General features: G+C 45.5%; 1 protein-coding gene across 2 annotated transcripts in view; it reads left to right on the top strand.

Moving 5' to 3' along the window:
- Window positions 1–2,119: 2,119 nt before the first annotated feature.
- Window positions 2,120–24,219, top strand: part of LOC103627197 (DNA polymerase epsilon catalytic subunit A) — a 31,782-nt gene continuing 9,682 nt past the window's right edge. Inside the window, exons 1-27 of one of the 2 annotated variants that reach the window (XM_008647495.3) lie at window positions 2,120–2,495; window positions 3,175–3,240; window positions 3,310–3,369; window positions 3,498–3,593; window positions 3,986–4,146; window positions 4,326–4,414; window positions 4,504–4,721; window positions 12,579–12,665; window positions 12,759–12,893; window positions 13,732–13,854; window positions 14,117–14,200; window positions 14,398–14,562; window positions 15,055–15,231; window positions 15,345–15,458; window positions 15,837–15,941; window positions 18,525–18,643; window positions 18,711–18,852; window positions 18,926–19,020; window positions 19,213–19,318; window positions 19,405–19,484; window positions 19,575–19,751; window positions 20,346–20,430; window positions 20,553–20,633; window positions 20,767–20,910; window positions 23,407–23,502; window positions 23,616–23,816; window positions 24,115–24,169. In XM_008647495.3, the coding sequence (XP_008645717.1) occupies window positions 2,289–2,495; window positions 3,175–3,240; window positions 3,310–3,369; window positions 3,498–3,593; window positions 3,986–4,146; window positions 4,326–4,414; window positions 4,504–4,721; window positions 12,579–12,665; window positions 12,759–12,893; window positions 13,732–13,854; window positions 14,117–14,200; window positions 14,398–14,562; window positions 15,055–15,231; window positions 15,345–15,458; window positions 15,837–15,941; window positions 18,525–18,643; window positions 18,711–18,852; window positions 18,926–19,020; window positions 19,213–19,318; window positions 19,405–19,484; window positions 19,575–19,751; window positions 20,346–20,430; window positions 20,553–20,633; window positions 20,767–20,910; window positions 23,407–23,502; window positions 23,616–23,816; window positions 24,115–24,169 (3,268 nt within the window). In that variant the 5' untranslated portion in view covers window positions 2,120–2,288. The remainder of the gene's footprint in view (window positions 2,496–3,174; window positions 3,241–3,309; window positions 3,370–3,497; window positions 3,594–3,985; window positions 4,147–4,325; window positions 4,415–4,503; window positions 4,722–12,578; window positions 12,666–12,758; window positions 12,894–13,731; window positions 13,855–14,116; window positions 14,201–14,397; window positions 14,563–15,054; window positions 15,232–15,344; window positions 15,459–15,836; window positions 15,942–18,524; window positions 18,644–18,710; window positions 18,853–18,925; window positions 19,021–19,212; window positions 19,319–19,404; window positions 19,485–19,574; window positions 19,752–20,345; window positions 20,431–20,552; window positions 20,634–20,766; window positions 20,911–23,406; window positions 23,503–23,615; window positions 23,817–24,114; window positions 24,170–24,219) is intronic. The other variant, XM_008647496.4, reaches the window with a different exon arrangement.

A 24,219-nucleotide genomic window follows, 5' to 3' on the forward strand; every position in this document is an offset into this window, starting at 1 on the left:
AGGGGTTATGAAGCTTGTCTTGGACTTATCTTCCTTATTCATCCAGATTTGATGATAGCCTGAATCGCAATCTAATAGGATCATGAGCTCCAAAGTAGATGTTGCATCCATAAGGGAGTCTATTCTTGGCAAAGGGAACTCATCCTTCGGACATGCTTTATTGAGACCCGTAAAATCAATGCACATCCTACACTTTTCATTGGCCTTCTTCACCATCATAGTATTGGCTAGCCACTCTAGATATGTCACCTCCCTTACTCCGGCACTCAGGAGTCTGTTGACTTCGTTTCTTGCACCTTCGGCTTTGTCATCGGACATCTTCTGAAGCTTCTGCTTCCTTGGCCTGATAACTGGATCTACATTGAGTGAGTGCTCAATGACGTCTTTGTTGACACCACAAAGATCATTGGCTGACCAAGCAAATACATCCTTGTTGTTGAACAGAAACCTCAACAAAGTTTTTTCTTGTTCACCAGACAATTGAGACCCCAACAACACTTTCTGCTCGGTTATGTCTTCACATAGAAGTATGGGCTTCGGTTGATCTGTTGAGGCGGCCTTATCTCTTTTATGCTTATACTGTTGATGAGCTTCGGCTTCATCTATGTTATGGATGACCTCTGAATCTGTCCAGTTCACTTCGGCCCTTCTAGCAGCCTCTTGACTTCCATGCACAACTATGGGACCCTTGTCAGATGATATCTTCATGCATAGATATGTTGTATGAAGTATTGCTTCGAAGGCATTTAATGTCCCTCGACCAATGATTGCATTGCAGGGCTATTCCATATCAACAATGTCAAAAACAACTTGCTCTGTCCTTGTGTTATGAACATAACCGAAGGTGATTGGCATTGTTATTTTCCCGAGCGCCACTATCTGCCTTCCTCCAAAGCCACACAGGGGGTGTGTTGCATCATGTATCTTATCATCCTCCTGCTGCATCGGCCTGAAAGCTTTTGCAAAGATGATATCTGCTGCACTGCTTGTGTCTACAAGGACGTTGTGCACCAGAAACCCCTTGATGACACAAGATATGGCCATTGCATCATTATGGAGATAGTCCTTGAGCTAAAGGTCTTCCTAGGAGAAGGTGATTGGTATATGAGACCACTTAGATTTGATGAAGGGTCCATGCACTCCAACATGTTGTACCCTTCTTTGTGCCTCCTTTTTCTGCTTCTTATTAGCTGGTTCAGAACTTGAACTACCTGTGATTGGGAGCACCAGCTTCATAGTTGAAGGTGCCACGACTTGGGTTCCTTGCGAAGCCATTCTCACAGTCGTGGAAGTGAGTTCACCAGAGGTGGGCGCCAATGTTAATCACTTGTTCTCAAATGTTGTGAATCAAGAACAAGACAACACAATCGTTAAGCATTAAGGACATTCGTCTTCCGAAGCATTGCCTCCTCTTGGATTTAATGATCGTCGGGCGAAGGTCATGAAGGACATGCCTTCATCATTTCGTGAACAAATAAGAATACATAAAGATGAGAAATATAATTCATTGGTTCATTCACATTTATATTTTATAATATACACACGAATATCAGCAAAATTTACATTACATTGATACATTCGACTTGCTTGAAGGTGCTGATACGAGAATGATTACCAATCAGCGTGAACAGTACGAGGATATTGTTCACCAATTTATAGGCATGTGACGCAACCCAGGTAAAAATATATTTATAACCTTTAACATTTGTTCATAATCATAACATAAACCACTAGGGACTAGTTAGTCTTTTTTTCATCTGTTTGGTCTAAGCCGAAGCTAGTGGCAGCTTCGGCACTTGCCATTGTTTGCTTCTAGACGAGACCTTCGTCTTGAGGAGCTTCGGTAGAGAGAAAGAAAGTCTTCAGTATCAATTTACCGATGATGTCTTTGTCTTGAGTATCTTCGGTGGAGAAGAAGACCCCAACACCTAGTGCGGATGCTTTTTTTTTTGATAGGACTGCAATTCATCACCACAGACGTGAGATTTCACCTGTTAGATCGACGGACTCAATTATCCTCACTAGCGGGCCCCGGCTAGCAGGCCACAGAGATACAGGGGCCCGTGTAGGACGCAAACGAGAAAAGAAAGCGGCCCACAGCGGAACTGAAGCGCGCGGGAAAAGCCCCAACCGCCTTCAACTTTTGGCGCGCCTTTCTCCCCTTGCCAAAACCCAAATCTAGGGTTCACTCTTCCCCTTCCCCGGCGTGCAACGGCAGTCCAAACTATCCAAGCGGCCACTGGGCCAGCGCGTCTTCCATTCCCGCTCAACGGAGCGCACCTGCCAGCATGAGCGGGCGGCGGGGTCCAGCTGCCACAGGAGGCGGACGGGGAGGCGGAGGCGGAGGCGGCGGGAACTGGCGGCGGAGCGGGTCGGCGAAGGCGAAGGAGCAGCGGCTGCGCCTGGGCGCGGAGGAGCTCCTCGAGAGCCGGCTAGGATTCGCGCCATACACTGATGGGGAGCGGCGCCTCGGATGGCTTCTCACCTTTTCACCGGTGAGTTCGATCTCGCCCTCTCTGGTCTCTTCGTTGCAGTTGTTTTGGGTTGAGTCTCAACTGTGGATCTCCCGGGAATTAGGGGCGGACCTGCACGATGCCGTGATCCGCGTTGGATTGAATTGGCATACATTAGAAATGAGGTCGAAAGTCAAGTAGAAATGTGCAAATCAGCAAGAAAGATTTTAGTTTCTGTTTGGTTAGTATAGCTCTAGCCATTGAAGCGACTACCACCGTATGCTGGCAGGTAGGAACGCTCAGTGAATTTTGATGTAGCTTAGTGAAAACTTGTGTGCATACTAGTGTCTACTCACTAATATAACATCTTGAAATACCACAAAAACTGGTCCTTCTAGTTTCATATATAGAGCTACATAAATTGTTGAAATTTCATTGAATGTAAATAAAGTGTTTCAATGTAGATGATTCACAATATATTTTAAGGAGCGACTTGAAGGTTCTTGTCTTGTGAAACAGTATTATTTGACCCTTATTGTAAATATATTAATAAAAAGTTAAAAGAGAGAATTCATGTACTTAAAAAGAGGAAAAAGAAAAATACATGTCATCTGATCAACTGACATTACCTTAAATTTTCTTAATTGTAAAATGAAATCAAGACTGAGCTTTGTTTAAGGAAAAAAGTAAGATTACAATTTAACCCCTATAACACCTGCAGTCATCATGGGAAGACGAGGACACCGGAAAAATCTACAGCTGTGTTGACTTATACTTTGTATCACAGGTAAATTTTGCAATTACAATATGAGGCCTGTCTGAACTTCTATGTCTAACTTCGTATGGTTTCTTGCAGGATGGGTCTACGTTTAAAGTGAAATACAAGTTTCGGCCTTACTTTTATGCTGCGACCAAGGTGAGCTAGAGCTTGAGGTTTTATTCTAATATTCCCATCATAAAATTCGATCATGGAGAAACTTGAACCTTTTCTCATGCAGTATTTGTGTTTTGGTGTTCTATTTTGGTATATTTTAAATTTTGTAGGACAAGATGGAGTTGGAAGTTGAGGCATATATTAGGCGACGTTATGAAGGGGAAATTTCTGACATAGAAATAATTGAGAAAGAGGATTTAGATCTGGTTTGTCACTTGCTCTGCATATTGAATCTAATATTCTGTTTGACGTCCACAATTAAATGATGTCATGGCGATAAGTTTGGCTCTAAGTTTATGTCTAAGATTTTTCTGCAGGAATTGATCTCCTTAGGTTTGTGTCACTGCACTTGATTCTATATTGATGACCATCCTTGTGTTATAGCCATAATGAGATTCATATATCTCTTGAATTTAGCTGAAGTTGAATGCTTCATATGTTCAGATTCAAATTTTGATGCTAAACTTGTAGATTATTGTTATTTAAATATGAGTAAGGGCGATGCCAATGTGCTAATTGTTTGTGTCTTTTTGCTGCCATTCTGATGTGTCTGGGTCAGGTGTAGAATATAACTTTTAACATCCCACTCTTGTTGCAGAAAAATCATCTTTCTGGCTTGAAGAGAAAATACCTGAAGCTTCAGTTTGACACCGTACAACAATTAATGCGTGTAAGGAATGACCTTTTACATGTTGTTGAAAAGAACGAAGAAAAAATAGATGCTGTGGAGGCATTTGAATCAATTCATGGTGTAAAAAGGTGCCTATATACTTCGCCAGCATCCAGCCTAATTATTGTGATCTAAGACATTTATGCTTCCTATGCAAAAGTATTTTATATAGTCCTTTCCATAGTTTTATTTGGATTAATGTTTACTACCTTATCCATTTCTGTGTTTATTTGTGAATCTAGTCTGTTGATCATGTGCACTATGGCAGGGTAGAAAGGCCACAAGATTACATAAATTACATCATTGATTTGCGTGAGTATGATGTTCCATATCATGTTCGTTTTGCTATAGATAATGGTAAGCCATATACCCGCTAATTCTTATTTTTTCACATGCTGATTTGCCACTCACTCTTCGATGTTTTGCTAAATCAAATTATTTTGCAGATGTCAGAAGTGGACAGTGGTACAATGTTAATGTATCTGGTTCTGATGTTTTGCTTCAGAGAAGGGAAGACCTGCTTCAGCGTGCAGAAGTTCATGTCTGTGCATTTGATATTGAGACCACAAAACTGCCCCTGAAGTTTCCAGATGCTGAATACGACAACGTAATGATGATTTCATACATGATTGATGGGCAAGGATACCTGATAATCAACAGAGAGGTTTTGACTTGTTTTTTTTGCCCAATGCTTGCTTATTACTTTCTGTTTTATCATGTTTTTTTTCTCGAAAGCGCAGGAGAACTGTGCATCTGTTATGACCGGCATCCCCTACACCAGGCGCAGGGACATTAGTGGCTAGGAGGGCTAAGGCCCACGGCCAGGCCACAGGCCACATGCGGCCAGGAGAGATTAAATAAGGATTAGCTAATAAAAAGGAGAGATTATCTCTAGTTAGTTGGATAAGGATTAGAAGAGATCTCATAGCTCTTATCCTTGGATCAGATAAGCATCAGCTGGGATATAAATACTTGTAAGAGGTCATATATGGAATTAAGCAGAATCAGATTATTCTGGCTTCCCTGAGGTAGCGAGGAGTTGGAATCAATCTGTCTTGCCCGCGCAGCCTAGGTCAGCCACGACGCCCCAGCGCCGCCCCCATCTCCCTCGCGCAACTGTTCATCCTTATAGGCTAAGGGAGATCCCTGGTAGGATCCACAGTCCTACCAGCATCAATATATTAAGAAGTAGAAATAAAAGGCCAAAGAGGGCCAAGTACAGAAGAACACAAGAAGCAACCACTTTACGGCGGCCAGACACAGGCATACACGAAAGAGTCCACAGGAGCCAGGGAAGCAACTACCAAAAACAAACAACCCACCCCATGATTAAGGCCAAAGCCTTCTGAGGCCTACTGCCCCGGTTAGACCCCACAGATGAGCATCTTGCTGAATGTGAAGCAAAACCGAGCTGGTGCTTGGGGAGGTGCCATCAAACACACAGGCATTCCTGTGCTTCCACAACCACTAGGAAACTAGAACCACAGTGGAATTGAAACCTTTTTCTGGTCTTTAGACACCTTGCTTTCAACCTTCCTCCACTCCTGGAACACAAGGTCAGTAGTTCCCATGGGATAAAGATTGCAGTTCCACCTTGCTTAGGACTTGAAACCAAATATCTCTAGCAAAAACATAAGAATTCAAAATATGCTAGACTATTTCTTCCTGCTGATCGCAGAGAGGGCAACTTTCCGGGTGATCAAGGCCTGGCGAGCTAGTCTATTTGCAGTCCAACATCTATTAAGGGAAGCCAGACATATAAAGAATTTGCATCGCGGAGGGGCCCAACTCTTCCATGTCCTTTCAGCTGGCTCAAAAAGAATAGATCCAGCTAGAAGCCGATTATAAGCTGATTTGGCAGAATATTCCCCTAAGGATGTAGGTAGCCATCTGTGTCGCGTCTCTGGATGAAGCTGGACCCCCTGAATGGCTGAATCAGATCCCAAATCTTGAGGTACTCAAATAAATCTTGCTCAGGCAGACTTCCCTTGATATCGTTCACCCACCTATTGTCAATCAAAGCTTCTTGGATAGATCTGCTGGACTGAACTTTCTTTGGTGTGGGAAACCCTAACTCATGGTTGGGTGCTTGTATTAATAGACCAAGTTATACGGGCCTGCCTCATTACACAAGAGTGAGATGTAATTACAAGGGACTAACCCCAAAAACCTAACGGGTACTCTAACACCCCCGCAGTCTCAACTCTATCCCGTACAGGTCGATCTCCATGGGCCTGGACGAAGTGCAGGTCGATCTCCACGTGCTTAGTGCGCTGATGCTGCACAGGATTGGAGGTAGACCGCGCTGACGTTGTCGCAATAGACGAGGGTGGCACACTGAAGGGGGCTGTGGAGCTCCTGGAGTAGCTGGCACAACCAGGAGGTCTCTGCCACTCCGTTGGCTATGACGCGGTACTCAGCCTCTACGCTGGAGCGAGAGATGATGGGATGTCGCTTGGTGGCCCAGGAGACGAGGTTGGTGCCCAGGAACACATCATAACCGGAGGTGGACCGACGCGTGTCGGGACAACCAATCCAGTCAGCGTCGGTGTAAACCACGAGCTCCGACGTTAGGGAGGGTTGGAGTAGAAGGCTGTAGTCGAGGGAGCCGCAGAGGTAGCGCATGATCCTCTTGAGAGCGGTGAGATGGGGCTCTCGCGGGGTGTGCGTATGCAGACACACATACTGGACGACATAGGCGATGTTGGGCCTGGAGAAGGTCAGATACTGGAGCGCGTTAGTTAGGCTCTGGTAGGACGTCGCGTCAGCGACCTATGCCCGTCGTCCTAAGAGAGCTTCGCCTGAGTATCGACAGCCGTGGAGCAGGGCTTGCAGTTGGACATGCTAGCCCGCTCCAGGATGTTAATGGTGTACTGGCGCTGGTGGAGGAAGAGACCCTGAGGACGACGCTTGGCAGTGATGCCGAGGGAGTGGTGAAGAGGCCCTAGGTCCTTCATCGCGAACTCCTGCTGAAGGGCGGCGATTGTGCGCTGTAGGTCGGCAGTTGATGCCGTGAGCACAATGTCGTCGACGTAGAGTAGGAGGTAGACGGTGTCATCGCCGCACTGGTAGATGAATAGGGATGTGTCCGACTTGGCCTTGACGAAGCCGATGGAGGTCAAGTAGGAGGCGAAGCGATTGTATCATGCTCGCGGTGCCTGCTTAAGGCCGTACAGGGAGCGGTTCAGTCGACAGACCAGGTCCGAACGAGCGGCGTCGACGAAGCTACTGGGCTGGCTGCAGTAGACAGTCTCCGTCAGAGTGCCGTGGAGGAAGGCATTCTTGACATCGAGCTGATGGATCGCCCAGTCCTTGGAGGGGGTGAGGGAGAGGATGGCTCGAACGGTGGCGAACTTGACGCCGGGGCTGAAGGTCTCGTCATAGTCCACTTCTGGGTGCTGGGTGAAGCATCGAAAGACCCAACGGGCCTTGTAGCGGTCGATGGAGCCGTCTGAGGTCAGCTTGTGGCGAAACAGCCACTTGCCAGTGACCATGTTGGTGCCTAGTGGACGCGGCACCAGGTCCCATGTGTGGTTGGCCAGCAGGGCCGTATACTCCATAGCGCAACACCAGTGGGGGTCGGCGAGGGAGGCACGAACGGAGGGGGGAACCGGGGAGGCATCTGGAGGAGTGGCAGTCGTGTCGACCGCCAGGATCAACCGGTCGACGGGGTGGAGAACGCCGGCTGCGCGGCAAGTCACCATCGGGTGGACGTGCCCGGGGTCGTGGTGGATGGCGACTGTGTGGTACACGGGAGGCTCAGTGCGGGCCGGTGGGTCGTCAAGAGCCGAGGGAGGGGCCATCTTGCGGCAGTGGTAGACGAGGGCGGGGTTGGCGAAGCGAGCTGCGCTTGTCAGTAGTGCTGGTTCGGCGGGGCCGATGGAGTGACCCGCCCGCGACGGTGGTAGACGAGAGCGAGGACGACGAAGCGGGCCGCGTTCGTCGACAAGGCCGCGCATGGCGCGAGTAACGACGCAAGGCGAGGTGTCTGAGCCGCGCGGGGTGCGGGTACAGGCGCGAGCGGTGGCGTCTGAGCCTGGGGGGAAGCAGACATGAGCGACTGGGGTAGAGGGGAGCTGGATAGGACGCAAGGAGACGAGATTGGGGGGTGGGGAGGAGCTAGCAAGGGGAATCACATCTTCGTCGAAAACGACGTGACGAGAGATGAGTATGCGGTGGGTGGCGAGGTCAAGGCATCGATACCCCTTGTGGTCACGGGAGTAACCGAGGAAGAGGCAACGAGTGGAGCGAGGAGTTCGCTTATCGGGAGCGGTGGCGGAAGTGTTGGGATAGCAGGCACAGTCGAACACGCGAACGTGGTCGTAGGAGGGGGTTGTGCCATACAGGGCAAAGTGGGGAGTGGGATGGCTCACCGCCTTCGAGGGGAGGCAGTTGAGGAGATGTGTAGCGGTGTTCTGGGCTCTGCCCAGTAGTTGGCAGGGAGAGACGCCTGAAAGAGAAGGCAATAGATCATGTTGGTGGTGGTGTGAATGATGCGTTCTGCCCGATCGTTCTGGGAAGAGGTGTAAGGGCACGAGAGGCGCAACTGAACGTCGTGGGCGAGGATGGAGCGAGAGGCGTTGTTGTTGAACTTGCTACCGTTATCACACTGAAGGGCACGAACTGAGCGACAGAACTGGGTGGAGACCCAGGCGAAGAAGTGAGTGAGGGTGGTGAACGTGTCAGACTTTTGCCGAAGGGGAAAAGTCCAAAGAAAGTGAGAAAAATCATCCAAAATCACCAAGTAGTATTTGCATCCAGAAAGACTGAGTACATGTGAAGTCCAGAGATTACAATGAGCTAGATCAAAAGCCTGCTCAACTACTAGAAGTAGGAAATGGGAGACAAGTATGTCGGCCTAGCCGACAAGCATGACAGAGGCCCTCAGAATGTCACGTACTACATAAAAGATCTAAACTACTAGTGAGCTTGTTCATGACGTCGGGTCCTGGATGGACGAGACGACAATGCCAAGTAGTTGAGCTGGTGGTGGAGACCAGGACGGGTGGGGAGGACGCGCAGGTGGAGGAAGGCTGAAGCGTGTAGAGGGGCCCCGAGCTATCACAACGGGCGAGGGGTGTCCTGGTGGCCAGATCCTTCACAGAGAAACCAAAAGGGTCAAACTCAATGGAACAAGAATTGTCGGTGGTGAACCGACGAACATAAAGAAGGTTGTGAGTAAAGTGAGGCGCTACGAGAACGTTGTTGAGATAGAACGGTTCGGGGAGAACCGAGGCACCTACTGAGGTGACCGACAGAGTGGAACCGTTTCCAACGACAATCGAGGAGGGATGTGAGGGATGGGGGTGGGATAATGTGCCCGTGTTGGAGGTGGTGTGGTAAGATGCACCAGAGTCGACCACCCAGTCTGACGAGGGTGGTGTCATCGCCATGGTGCTGAAGGCGGCGACGAGGGCGGCTGGGTGCCACCCTCTAGCCAGCGGGGACCAAGGTGTCGGGGTGGAGGTCCCCAGAGGCGTGAGCTGGGGCGGAGTCAGAGGGGGCACGTCGTAGGGAGGCACGATCAGGAGGGTCGACACAGGAGGGCGGGAGGCACTCGGAGCCTGGCCCGAGCACATGACAATGGTCCCGATCCAGGGGTTGTAGAATGACGGCCATGCCTGGCTGCCACCCCGACCGGAGGGACCACCTCGAGTGGAGCCAGCGTTCCCACAGTTACCCTTGCGAGGACGACGACCTTTGTCGGCATTGGAAGCCGGATGAGGGGCCGCAGGGGCAGCAGGTGGAGTGCGGGTGGTAGCCCCAGTCGACAGAGGGCGAGGGGTAGGCCCCCCCGACGGTGCCTGACCATCGATAGGAGCATTGTAGAGGGTCATCACTGGAGCAGGGGCTCAGTCTCCATGGTGAGCTCCTCGAGGGGAAGCTCGTTGTGGACAACGTTGAAGGCGGGGAAGGGTATGATCCTTTTGATGAGAGCCTTCAGGTGGCCGCAGCGAGGACTGAGGCCACACAGAAGGTTCAACACCAGGGTACGATCGCCGATGGACTCGCCGAGGTCGCGAAGAGAGTCAACCATGCCCTTCATTTGGCGGCAGTATTCTCCCATAGAGAGGCCCCCCCTGAGAGAACTGGTGAAATTGGGCGTCGAGGTGGAGTGTCCGAGCCTCCCGGTTTCCGAGGCACTGTCCCTCGAGAGAGAGCCACAGATGTCGAGCAGTGTCCGCCTGGTCGCAGATGATGTCCTGTAGCTCAACGACGATGGTGTCGTGGAGCCATGAGAGGACCACAATGTCCATTAGGTACCACGATGGAGACGGCGGGGCGACGAGGTTGTCGAGGGCGTGGTTGGCGAGAGCGTACCGCCGAAGCGTGAGAAAGACCTGGCCCCGTCAACGAGGGTAGTGGGAGGACACCTGGTCCAACATGATGGACACGAGGGACCAAATATTGTGCATCCCGGTGGCCTGAGCGTGGAGAGCGACGATGTGGTCGACATCGAGTCCAGAGGTGAGGTGGGCCTCGAGAGTGACCGGAGGATGATCGAGGATGAGGCGCTGCGCGGTGGCCATCTGGGCGGTTAGGGCGGCGCCCATGGCACGCTCTTGCTCCAGGGCGAGGGACGCGGCGTGCTCGCGCTCCTGCGAGGCAGCCACGACGGCCTGGATTGTGGCGATGGCGGCAACCAACGAGGAGTCGATGGCGGGTGCCGTCAACACAGGAGCAATGTGGGTGAAGCTCGACGGGGGTCGACGAGGGCGCTGCTGCGCGAGTGAGAAGTCGGCGATGAGGGAGGGGTCTTCCCCGACGGGCGTTCCGGGGCGCCGGAGTGCTGTGCTCGCATCGGGGGTGAGCTAGAGAGCGCCGGAGGAGGGGAGCCCGAGTAGGGCGGCCTGTCGACCGAGCAGACTTGATGCTGCTGCAGCGGCACCAGAGACCGCGCCCGCTGGTGGGGCAGGCGCTGGCCAGTCCCGCGGTGACGACATCCATGTCGGTGGCTGCGGCCATGCCCGCGGCGGCAGCAGCAACAACTGCAGGGGAGAGGAGGGGGGGGGGGCGCCGGTCGTCGGGTCCATGGGGGTGGCCGATGCGGGAGGAGAGGGGCCGCGACGAGGAGCGCCCGCGGTTGGGAGAGGGGGCCACAGTGGGGAGCGCCTGCTGGGAGAGGGGACCGACGGGGAAGAGCGGGCCGACGGCGGCTGGGAGGAAGTGGGTGGGCGAAAAATAAAAACCTAGCTTTATATCATGTGGGAAACCCTAACCCTAACTCAGGGTTGGGTGCTTGTATTAAAAGATCAAGTTAGATGGGCCTGACCCATTACACATGGGTGAGACTGTAATTACAAGGGGCTAACCCCAAAACCCTAACGGGTACTCTAACATTTGGAACCATACAAATTAGATTTGGTGCAATCTGTTTAATGGATTGCCCCTGAAACCAGCGATCTGCCTAGAAAAGAGTTGAGGACCCGTCATCAACAGAGGAGCAAATACAAGCTGAGAAAAGGGCTGCTGTATTCGGATGAATCTGGATATCAAACTCTGCCCAGGGTCTGTCTGGCTGTGTTTTTTAAGCCATAGCCACCTCAGATTGAGAGCCCACCCAAGAACTTTCAAGTTATGCCGACCTAGACCTCCCATGGTCACTGGTTTACAAACCTTCTCCCACCCTACAACACAATGACCACCTTTGATATCAGTTCTGCCTTTCCAAAGAAATCCTCTCCGAACTTTATCTATAGCCTTGACAACCTATTTGGGGCGCTGAAGAGCTATGAGGTGGTAGATGGGGACTGCCCTAAGCACAGATTTAACCAAAGTCACCCTCCCATCTGGCTGATTAGAGCAGCTTTCCACCCAGGTAACTTATCAGCCACCTTGTCAATGAGGTTTAGAAAGACACTTCTGGGCAGCTTCTTAATAGAAAGAGGTAATCCCAAATACTTACAAGGAAAGTCTACTACAACATTGCAGGGGAAGAGGTCTTGTGTATTATTAAGGTCTTGCTCATTGCAATGGATAGGGGACAAACTGCACTTATTAATGTTAGTGACAAAACCTGAAGCATCTCCAAAAATCCACAGAATTTATGGCTTCAAACATCCTTGCTCTATTTTTTAGGCGTACCGTCTAGCATTGGCAGCACTAATCACCTGAGAACTCCTTCATGACATTCTTTCTTTATCTCACTTCTAGCGGAGTAACATTCTGCTATGTTTCTTATGTAAAAAAGCCCCCTTTTTTTATAACAGGAATGATTTTTTGTGTTTTAGAAAATGGTAAAGAACAATTGGCTTGTCTGTCGTGTACTGGATACGTACTTCGAGATCAGAATTCACAAAAAACAACAGTCAAATCTGTTACACATAGTTGTACTCATCATGGAGATGTGCAGGAAACCCCTTATATGGTAGGAAAGATGCAGAGTTTAAGAAGATTATAGGAATATATATAGCAAAATCATTATCTTGATTACCCACTTTTATTGATTGCTTTTTCAAGATGCAGATATTTCTCAATTAAGTTTATATACAATGCAGTATTTTTATTTTATTTTTTGTAGTGCGTTGGAGAAGACATTGATGATTTGGAGTACACACCTAAACCCGAATTTGAGGGGTATTTTAGAGTTAAGAATGTTCAAACTGAGGTATCAGGAACTATCATTATATTGTTCAGCATAATATCAACCGTATGCATCATACTTATTTTGCTATAACCCCTTTATTTTTGTTGTCTATAGTTGGATCTACTTAAAGCATGGTTTTCTCACATGCAAGAGGTTAAGCCTGGCATTTATGTTACATACAACGGTGACTTTTTTGACTGGCCATTTTTAGAGAAGAGGGCTGCACACCATGGAATAAAAATGAATGAGGTGCGTTGTTGATTTAATTCACTTCAGGTTTTATTAGGAAGAATGGGTAATTTGGTTATTATAATCTTGTATTGTGGAAGCACTTTTAGAAAATCTGATCTCCTTTAAGCTAAGCTGCAGCAGTATAAAAAAACTCGGCTGGGGAGGGAATGACCGCCCTCCCGGTATAGTAATAAGAAGGACCTGAACCACTGGTCCCGGTCAAGAAAACCAGCGAACCCTAGCCCCCAATCACTAACCGGCCGATTACAACTGCTCACTCTGCAACGGCCCAGCCAGAGGGTGGCGCGCAGGACATCAATCCCTGAGAGTGGGTGGGGCACAGCGAGGGGATTTTTTTGGGTGCGGAACTAGGGGTCGAACCCTTGACCTGGTGAAAGGGACAACACCGCCTTCACCACTGGGCTATCAACCCACCTGCAGCTGCAGCAGTATATCTTACTACTTTTCTAAAGCATGTTTAAAAAAATGTTGTGGAGCACAACCTATCTAGAATGTATAATCCGCCAAACCAGGTTATGTGGCTGCTCTGGTGGCATAACCATTCTCAAAACTAGCATCAAAGACTGCTGAAGAAAAAAGTTTATTTGTTTTTTCAGGAGGTGGGGGGCATTAATTATAGTTCAACCACTTGATACAAAACAAAGTGATCTAAGAAAAAACTGTCTGCATCTGCAGGGAAAATAAACAAGGGCAAGCTATTCTTTAGTACTGTTCTATGTGAAACATGTTTTTGCTCTCCATTTATTTCTCACCTAGAGCAGATTGGATAAGATTTAGAAATGGCAAAGTTGATGACTGTTTCATATCTACTTCATTTGTATTTGTATTGTTGCAGGAGATTGGTTTCCAATGTGACAATAACCAGGGCGAGTGTCGGGCTAAATTTTCTTGCCATCTTGACTGTTTTGCTTGGGTGAAGCGAGACAGTTACCTTCCACAAGGAAGCCAAGGTCTAAAGGTGATGCATTACTCACAAACAAAAATACCTTTAAACTAACTTCAGGGTTTGATGTTATTCATTTTTTATGGAGTGCTTGGTTTTGTTTCTAAATGTGTTAATAAAACTACATATTTACAATAGTACAAAACAAATTTTTAGTGATACGGTGTGGAGCATACAATCAATATGCATAATTTTAGCATTTTTTATTCCACGAGCACAACAAGGGCATGTTATTTAACTATATTTCATTTCTCTTGTTACATTGGCACACTTGCAGGCTGTTACAAAAGCCAAGCTAGGTTACGATCCTCTGGAGGTTAATCCAGAAGATATGGTTCGCTTTGCAATGGAGCAGCCACAGGTACCTGAAGTTTTCCTTTTTTTTCTTATCCTGAAGTGACATTATCTCCAATGGAGGTGGTCTAAATACATCTATGTGACACACAAAACTAAATATTACTCCTTGTCTGTGATTTTGTGTTTAGTTTTATGGATTGTACTCGTCTTAATTTGAAATATTTGCCTGAGTTCATTTTCACCCCATTGTTTCTTTTTCAGACAATGGCTTCGTATTCTGTATCAGATGCTGTTGCAACATACTATCTATACATGACTTATGTCCATCCTTTCATCTTTTCTCTTGCAACCATAATACCTATGTCACCTGATGAGGTACTGCGGAAAGGAAGTGGGACACTTTGTGAAATGCTGCTAATGGTTCAGGTATGTTTAGTGAATATTTTCTGCCATGTTTCAATAACATATGCATCTTGAAGCAATACCTTCATCTAGATCCGGGTGTTTTATATGAAACTCTCAAGTACTTGAGCTGTCAAATTGTGCTGAAGTAGACCTTTCTCCTTTTGCTCTTCTGTTTTTTTGATGTGAAATTGGCGATGGTTTTATTTTTATGCCATGCTTTTCCTTCCTGCTTAAGTTCTAAGTATATCATCTGACTTTTTTTGTTATCTTAAGTTGCACCACAGACAGTTTATGTGTTACATAAAGCTTGTTTGCTTCTCAAGAGGATGTAAAATACACATTTTCAGGAAAAAGTCATGTGGTTTTTCCCACTCTTGCTTCATTGCTTGTTCTTGGATTTGAGCCCATGTCAAGGGCTTGAACGCCCAATTTCCATAACTATGAATAGTGCATCTTTTCCAATCTACCTCTGATTACTCATGCTTGCTGAATTTAGTTTCTTTTAATGTATAGGCATTCAAGGCTAGTGTCATTTGTCCTAACAAGCACCAAGCTGATCTTGAGAAGTTCTACAATAACCGTTTATTGGAAAGTGAAACCTACATTGGTGGTCACGTTGAGTGTCTTGAAACTGGCGTCTTTAGATCTGATCTCCCTACAAAGTTCCAACTTGAACCATTAGCATATGAGGTAACTTGTTATTCCTTTTCTAGAGCTGGTTAGGGTATTAATCTATTTTACTCTGATGTGGTTCAACAGATAATTTGCAATTTCTATATCAACAATTCACATTCTTGTTGCAGCAACTCATTGGAAATCTTGATCGTGATCTGCATTATGTCATTGCTGTAGAAGGAAAGTTGGATATTGATTCTGTCACAAATTATGATGAAGTCAAGGATGCCATAGAGCAAAAGGTATGTATTGTCCAGCAAGATACTTTGATTTTCACTTTAAGTCCAGGCTATCAAATGGCAAATTGACAAATGGAAATATATTGAAATAATTGGACCAGGAAAATGAAAATAATTCAAAACTGAGACCAATATATTCCATCTGTGACTCATTGTGTTTTCACTTGGACGATTGTTAATTATCTTTTGATTTTGAAACATATAATTCACTGCACTCCAGGATTATAACTTGAGGAATTGGCTAATGCATCAAGGACAGTAGTTCTCTAATGTTTATATAAGAACCTCCCTGAACATGTCACTACATAATTTGCATTAATCACATATTATATATTTTGAAACCAAGCTTGTGTGACCTCTGTTGTTATGTTGAATTCTCAGCTTGTTGCATTGCGTGATCACCCAATTCGCGAAGAACGCCCTCTAATCTATCATCTGGATGTTGCTGCTATGTATCCAAATATTATTTTAACCAATAGACTCCAGGTATTTTCTTGTACATTAATCAAGTATGTCTAATGTCGTATTACTTTGTGCTCTAATGTAAGTTGAACCTAGCTTGTAGAATTAGTAGGCCTTGAAGATGCCAATAATATTTACAAAAGAAAGATTAGACAGAGATCGGAGATGCCTCTATATAATACTTAGTTGCGCATTGACTAAAATTCACTAGTATTACTATCAAAGCAGCTACTGAACAGTTGAGTTGTTTAATTATTTTACCAAATACACCAATCTAAGTTGATCTATTTCCTATTGAGGTGAGTTCCCTGATATCCTTAGGGAGTTATCTATGTCGGATGTAGTCATATAAGAAGTTTAAAAAGATCATGATCTTGTGAGGTACATACATGGCTTAAGATTCTTTGGCTACCATTTCTAGCCATATGGCTAGTCCAAAGGATTATATGGTTGATGCCCACAATCTCATTGGGCACTATATCACTAAAGCATCATTCTGGCCTTCTGGGTTATATAGACAACACAAAGAAGCGAAGAATGTTTAGACTGTTGCATTGCCAAAAATTCATTAAGGCACTATTGGTTTTCATGCACTAACCAATTCTCTGAAAAGCTTTAGTTGTTAGGTGTAGGTAGGCAAAACACTCATATTTTAGGACTCAGAGCATAATCTCAATCAGGTATTATAAGAGAATGAGATGGCTTATATATATATATAGGCCCAGGGGAAACCCTAACCCTAATGGGTTGGCAGCCCAACAGTGGTGCACTGGTGCCAGCCCACCTACACATACATATAGGAACACAAACTCTAACATCCCCCGCAGTCGCAACGGGACCACCATAAACGATGAAACTGGAGCCGACGGGTTGAAATCCCTCCGCAGTCGTGGCGTTGTGAGGGTGCGATTGTTGTGGTTGGAGTAGAGACCGATATGCACTCCATGTAGATGATAGCCCCTAGATGCCGAGGTAGCCGAAGTCGAGGTGGTGAGCTGCTGCGGCTTGGAGACATGCAGCAACAACCTTGTCCTTCGGGGGGTCGATGTTCGAGCGTCAATGGTCGGCGAGGCGACACAAAAAGAAACAACAGAACTCTTGAGGGTCTTCTTGCTTCTTTCCGCGTCCGATCATCGAGGAGCCCCGCCAGGGAGGCCGGCGACAGCGCATGCGTCTGCGCCGGTCAGGGTGGCCGCGCCCGTGACAGAATAGGAGTATCGGCGGATCTGGCCGGGAAGGCCACGACAATGACGGATCCAGCCATAAAGACGACGATCCAGTTGGGAAGGTCGCAGCAGCGACAGATCCAGCTGTGGTGGTGACGAAGGAGTTGGTGGCGGGTCAGGTCCAGCCAGGCATGGGCCTATGCCGGGCTTGGCAGGGGGGTTTGACGCCGACGATTGGAGAAGGTCGGGGGGGGGGGGGCTGCAGTAGGCCCGACGACGGCGACGACCACAGAGAGGAAGGGAGCGGCCTTCTGCCCCGTTGGCAGCGCGTAGAGGTGCGACAACGGCGGATCGGGCGACCGTTTGGGAGAAGAGGGAAGCGGGGGCCACGTGGCCATGTCCAAGGGAGAGGGCGTCGACGTGGTCTCAGGGGGGGGGCACCCGCGGGGATGGGTGGCGGCAACTCCGCTGACGAGCAGGCCTGCTCGCGCGATGGAGGCGGCTCGCGCCCGCGCTCCTGTTGGGCGGCGGCGGCCGAACGCGGCTGGGGCGACACCAGGGCACTGGAGAGAGCACAGGTGTAGATGACGACCGGTGAGGGAGCACAGGGAGATTTGCCGGGAGGAGGGAGCGCGCAGGGTGACGCCCATGGCCGTGTTGGCGTCGTTGTTGCGGAGGGGAGCGAGGCCGACGGCCCGTGGAGGCTGAGCCAGCGTAGGCCGCCCTCGGGAGCCTCACGAGGGCAGCGACGCCGAAGCAGGTGGCCGGCCGCTGTGCAGGAGGTGGCCGACGGCTGTGGGGTGGGAGGGAAGAGAGATGAAAACCTAGCCGATACCATGTAAGAGAATGATACGGCTTGTTGTATTGCACAAGAGATGATTACACACACACACACACAGATAGAGAGAGAGAGAGAGAGAGAGAGAGAGAGAGAGAGAGAGAGAGAGAGAGAGAGACCCAGGGGAAACCCTAACCCTAATGGGCCGGCAACCCAACTGTGGTGCCAGCCCACCTACACATACATATAGGAACACACACTCTAACACAGAGCCCAGAGTTAGAAGTGCAGGCCTTGCCTAGTCAACCTTGTGCCAATAATTATTAAAATTAGATAAGATGAAACTTTTGTTAGCCTTTACTTGATACCTCCAGCTCCAAATAATTGTACTGAGATTTGTACACAAACCAATTCACCTGAAAGGATAAGCTATTAGAAGGCTGGGCATGTAAATATTTCAACAGGCACCTTGGTGGTTGCCTCAGTATTAATGTAAATTAGTGACTGCTATGGAAACAACTAAGGTCTCTTTGAATCAATAGCTCTGTTCCATTAACTATTCTGTTTATTCAAAAACCATCCACTTTCGTCAAGTTGTGCTACCATATTAGACCCTACATGATTATATAAATAAATGAACCTTTTCCTCCTTGTTCATTGTAGCCACCATCCATAGTTACAGATGTGGACTGCACAGCATGTGATTTCAATCGTCCTGGAAAAAATTGCCTCAGAAAGCTTGAATGGGTCTGGCGAGGAGAGACCTACATGGCAAAAAAGAAGTATGTTTCTAAAAAATTATGTACTATGATTTTTATGAATATTTTTTAATGCAGTTATGTTTTGTAGTGACTATTATCACATAAAGAGGCAAATTGAATCAGAGCTGATTCAATCTGGTGGCATTGCATCGTCAAAGCCTTTTCTTGACCTCTCAAAACCAGAACATTTACTTAAATTGAAGGATCGTTTGAAGAAATACTGCCAAAAGGTACTGTTCCCAAATTCACTGGTAAATTCTCTTTTGGCGAGCCTTACATGGATGTTCTTACGCCACAATGCAGGCGCACAAAAGAGTTGTTGATAAACCAATTACTGAAGTCAGAGAAGCGGGAATATGCATGCGTGAAAATTCTTTCTATGTAGACACAGTGCGTAGGTCAGTCCAATGCTTACTATATGTCTATATCCATATTCCTCTTTATTTTTGATAGCATAAACATTTGACATTGGTTGTCAATCTGTCTACATGGTAGTTTTTCATGGAGCAAACTGCAGCTCTGTTTTTTACTAATGATTTAGTCGTTTAAATGGACATGCTCTAAATTATTCCCTTCATTTGATAATCCAGCTTTCGTGATAGAAGATATGAATACAAAGGTCTTAACAAAACATGGAAAGGAAAACTCGCAGAAGCGAAAGCCAGTGGAAATTCTATGAAAATTCAGGAAGCGCAGGTTTGATTGTGCGCTACACATCATACAGCCTCATTTCATGTTTCAGGCATCTGAATTATTTTCCTTCTCCAACTTTTCTTTTGCAGGATATGGTTGTTCTATATGATTCTTTGCAACTTGCTCACAAGTGCATATTGAATTCTTTTTATGGATATGTTATGCGCAAGTATGTGAAATTTAAAGATAACATGGTTTTCATTTGTATTCATCCGGTATGATTAGCTATGTAATAGTCTCATACTTTTTTTTTATTTAGGGGAGCAAGATGGTACTCTATGGAAATGGCTGGTGTTGTAACATATACTGGTGCAAAGATTATCCAAAATGCTCGATTACTTGTAGAAAAAATTGGAAGGCCACTGGAACTGGATACAGATGGCATTTGGTGTGTTTTGCCTGGCTCTTTTCCAGAAAACTTTACTTTCAAGACAAAGTGAGTAAACTACATCAATGAGAAGTAATTTTCAAACAAGCTGTCTTGTTTTATTACTGTGAAAATCTCCTATAGCTGCTGTCACTAATTCAAGGCTGGATTGTCTGTCCTAGACATTTATGTTGAAATGATTGCCCGAGTTGGGTCTTGAGTGTAGTATTTGCTGGATTGCTTTTAATCCTTGTGGTTTCTAGCTTTTCAGTATGTGCTATTACTTGTGATTTGATCAAGGATTTTGAGCATTGAAGTTACTGGGAGGCTATATAAATAAATGCAAACCCAGCATAATTCCATAAGTACTTGCCGTTTTTACTTTACATTGAAGATTCTGAAGGCACAAGGCAGAATTTTGATTACTAATTCTCATCACAATAGTTAAGAAAAATCAATAAGACGACATAAGACTGATGCCATGAAAGAAGTTTTTTGTGCTTCCACTACTTTTATTGATGGCCAAAGCGGATGTTGTGTATATTCAAATCATAGTGCGTATGTTTTGGGCTGGACATAGCACAAAATAACTACTGAAACTATCTATTATCAAGTGATTCATTTGCAGTTTTTTCAATCTGACACTCACTGGCTATATTTCAGAGCTGGGAAGAAGCTAACTATATCTTATCCCTGTGTCATGCTTAATGCTGACGTTGCAAGGAACAACACTAATGATCAATATCAAGTAAGAGTAGTAGAGTACATGTTTTGTCCTTCTGAAAGTTATACTTCAAATCATTATTCAAGTTCTATGTTGTCATGGTTGATCCTAATGTTATTGGTTGCTTGGTTTATTTGTTCTATTAGACATTGAAAGACCCAGTAAACAAGACATATACAACACACAGTGAGTGTTCCATTGAGTTTGAGGTTGATGGACCTTACAAGGTGAGTACTTAAATGGTATTACTGTTTAGTTTACTCTCTTTTTATAGTAATTATGTTCCTTGGTCCAACTATTTACTATAAAATACTGACCAATCCTACTTAGTTAACCTTGCAATACATCTTAACATAACAGGCCATGATCTTACCTGCCTCTAAAGAGGAAGGGATTCTGATAAAGAAGAGATATGCTGTCTTCAATGAAGATGGCACTTTGGCAGAACTTAAAGGTTTTGAAATCAAGCGTAGAGGTGAGCTGAAGCTCATAAAAGTTTTTCAGGTATATGCTTCCTTTCAACTTTTCAAGTTTCTTAACATTCACTTTATTAAATGTTTTAAATTTGTTTACACTTACTGAGAAATAGAAACACAAGACTATGTGCTCGAAAACTGTGCCTTAGTACCCCTATTAAATATATTTCTCTCCTAAATCATCCTTGTTTAATCTCAGTGATCAATGAACAAAGACAGCAAGTCTTTTATGTTTAGAGAAGAGATCGAGTCTTATATATGGAGGCATAAACTAACTGAGGTAAGGGCACTTGGTAAACATATAGGCCATGCCTCTTCTTAAAATCCTCAGATAACACAAGCAAGGGAACATTTTTTCGCTCCACAAACACCAGAAAAAGAACTGAGTACTGTTTGTGCTCTAAAGGGGAATAAGAATATTGAGATCGAGAAATTCTGGTGTGTTGCATCCCCTGCACACACACACACACACACTCTGTCTTCATTATCTCTTACATTTACACATAGGTTCTCTACATTTGTACATTTTGACCAACACTCCCCCTCAAGATGAACTAAAAATATTTATCATGCTCATCTTGTTATAAATCGACTTGTTATTTGTAGGGCTTGGACCTTTTTTTGAAATAAACAACTGGCTGGTTACAAGATTTGATGTACTTTAGCGGTTTAGCCTTATGACCCCACAATCCTAGCTTCTCCTTGATAATTCTCCATATGCTTTGTGCCAATGTTATTAAAACTATGTTTAAACGCGTCAAAATGCTAATTAGATGTTGAAACAATGTTTTGGGGTTTTGGCATTCCAAACTGTAAAACACAGTGTTTCATGCATTTTAGACCATTAGCTACTTTTGAGCCCAGTCTGTTAGTTACTTTTGGGTCCAATCCAGCTCATGGGTGCAGTTCTGGTAAGCCACTAACCTCTGTATTTTGGTATTTAACTTCATGTTATTGTCTGAAATTATCATATATTGGTATTTTTCCTATGTTGTTTAAAACTACGTTTAAACGATCGTTTAACGTTTAAAAGTCAAAACTTCACCCATGAGCATTTCAATGTTATATCGTTTTAATAACCTTGCTTTGTGCGATCAAACTGAATTATTTGCAATATTGATCGCTGCAATATTATCACAATGAAGCACCATAGTTTCATTTCTCAGCAATCAATGTTCTTTCAACAAGCCTTTTAACCACACCATCTCATAGCCTCAATGCTATTGCTCTATACTCGGCCTCCACAGTATCTTGAGCCACCACTGCTTGTTTCTTGCTCAGCCATGAGACAAGATTACCACCCACAAACACACAATATCTAGATGTAGATCTTTTATCATCCTTGCTACGTGCCCAATCTGCATCACAGTACCCTTCCAGATTCAGATGCATGTTCTTCCGGAACCACAACTCCTTTCTAGGAGTTCCCTTTAGGCACCTTAGGATTCGATAGACCACCTCCATATGTCTTGTTCTAGGGCCATACATTTATGTACTCACCACACTGCATAGAAGATGTCAGGTATTGCATGATTGGATAAGCTTTTCTATCAACCGGATCTCTTGATTGGGCATGAGTTTGGTGACTTCTATCGATAGGGGAACTACATGGATGACATCAAAGCATAACTGTTTCTGCCAATATATCCTTTGAGAGAACAACCCCCTTTGGCGACCTGACAATCTCAATCCTAAGGAAATAACAAAGGGACACAAGATCTTTTACTTCGAAGGCTTTCCCTCGAATTTCCTTTAGAGACTCACCTGCATGCGTTACCACCTCGCGCTTGCACCACTGCTGCCGACGACTAAGTAACCCTGGCTAGATAGTAGATACCATATTTAGAGTGGGAATTTCTGGTGTGTTGCATGCCCTGCACACACTCTCTTCTTTACCTCATACCTTATACACATAGTTTCTCTACATTTGTTGCATTTAAAAAGCTTGACCTGTCGGGGGTAAGACAACCCTCGGGTATTGTATTAAGAAGAAGACCTCACACAGGTCGAGAAAACCACCGAACCCCTGCCCCATCGATACACATCGGCACCGTAGCCCATGTGAGAACGATCAGGACCAGACGTTAGACCTGTGCTTTGGCGTGAGACACACGAGGGGATTTTCTTAACCCCACCCTGAAATTCGCTCCCACATGGAGTTGAACTCAGGACTGAGGAGTGGTACTCAGATGGAGTGGTACTCAGACCACCTAACCAACTTAGCTACCAATAAAGAACTCAATTTTTTGACAACTCAGCTACCACCTAACGAACTCAGGACCTGCTGCAGTGTTTTTTGTTATAGAAAGGGTTTAGTTATGTGCAAACAGATAAAAAGAAAAAGGACAGAAGTTAAAGATATTTTCCATTCCATACTTTCCAAATCTTCCATGAAGCAATTGTGAAAATCTCCATAAAAAAGTGCTGCTAAAATGTCCATTTGCATTGTAGATCTTTGTGGACAAGTTATCTGTTAGTTGACCAGTTTAATTTCTTAGATTTAACATAAATAATTTGCTTACAGGCGGAGGTATTTGACAAATTTCTTCATGGTTCAACTTTGGAGGAATGCTATTCTGCTGTTGCCTCTGTTGCTAACCGGTGGTTGGACCTACTGGATGTAAGCGATCTGTATAATGAACTATATTCTTATATTCTTATTCTCTAAATCCTCAACAAGCCAACCAACTTATGTTATTGATCAATACATATAAAAATATTTTTCTGTTACAGAATCAAGGAATTGATATTGCTGACAGTGAATTGCTTGATTTCATATCGGAGTCGAGCACAATGAGTAAATCTTTAGTTGACTACGGAGAGCAGAAGTCTTGTGCTGTAACTACAGCAAAAAGACTTGCCGAATTTCTTGGAGATTCGATGGTTAAAGACAAAGGACTACATTGCCAATATATTGTTGCTCGGGAGCCACAAGTAAGCTTTGAAGTGGTTCAGTGATTAAATTCATTCAGCTTACATAACTTCAAATTAGGATAGTTGTCAATGTTATGTTTCCGTGGTCTTTCCCCTGTCCTATTTTGGCATCCCTAATGTGATCCTATCAAGGAACTACATGAACATCCCTTGATTCATTTTGGTGGAATTAGTTCTTTCTTCTTGTTGGCAAATATTTTGTGGCATTAGTTTGCCCATGTAAATTGTAATATTGGGCAAGTTGAATTATTTGTATTTGTCTTTAGTATGGTTAACTTGATTTTCTTAAAATATTTAGGGCACTCCAGTGAGCGAGCGTGCTGTTCCGGTAGCTATATTCGAGACAGATCCTGGTACCATTTTACATGAAAACCGCACCTTCTACATCAGTCAAACTGTTCAA

This window comes from Zea mays, chromosome 5, assembly GCF_902167145.1.
Source record: "Zea mays cultivar B73 chromosome 5, Zm-B73-REFERENCE-NAM-5.0, whole genome shotgun sequence".
Lineage (NCBI taxonomy): Eukaryota > Viridiplantae > Streptophyta > Magnoliopsida > Poales > Poaceae > Zea > Zea mays.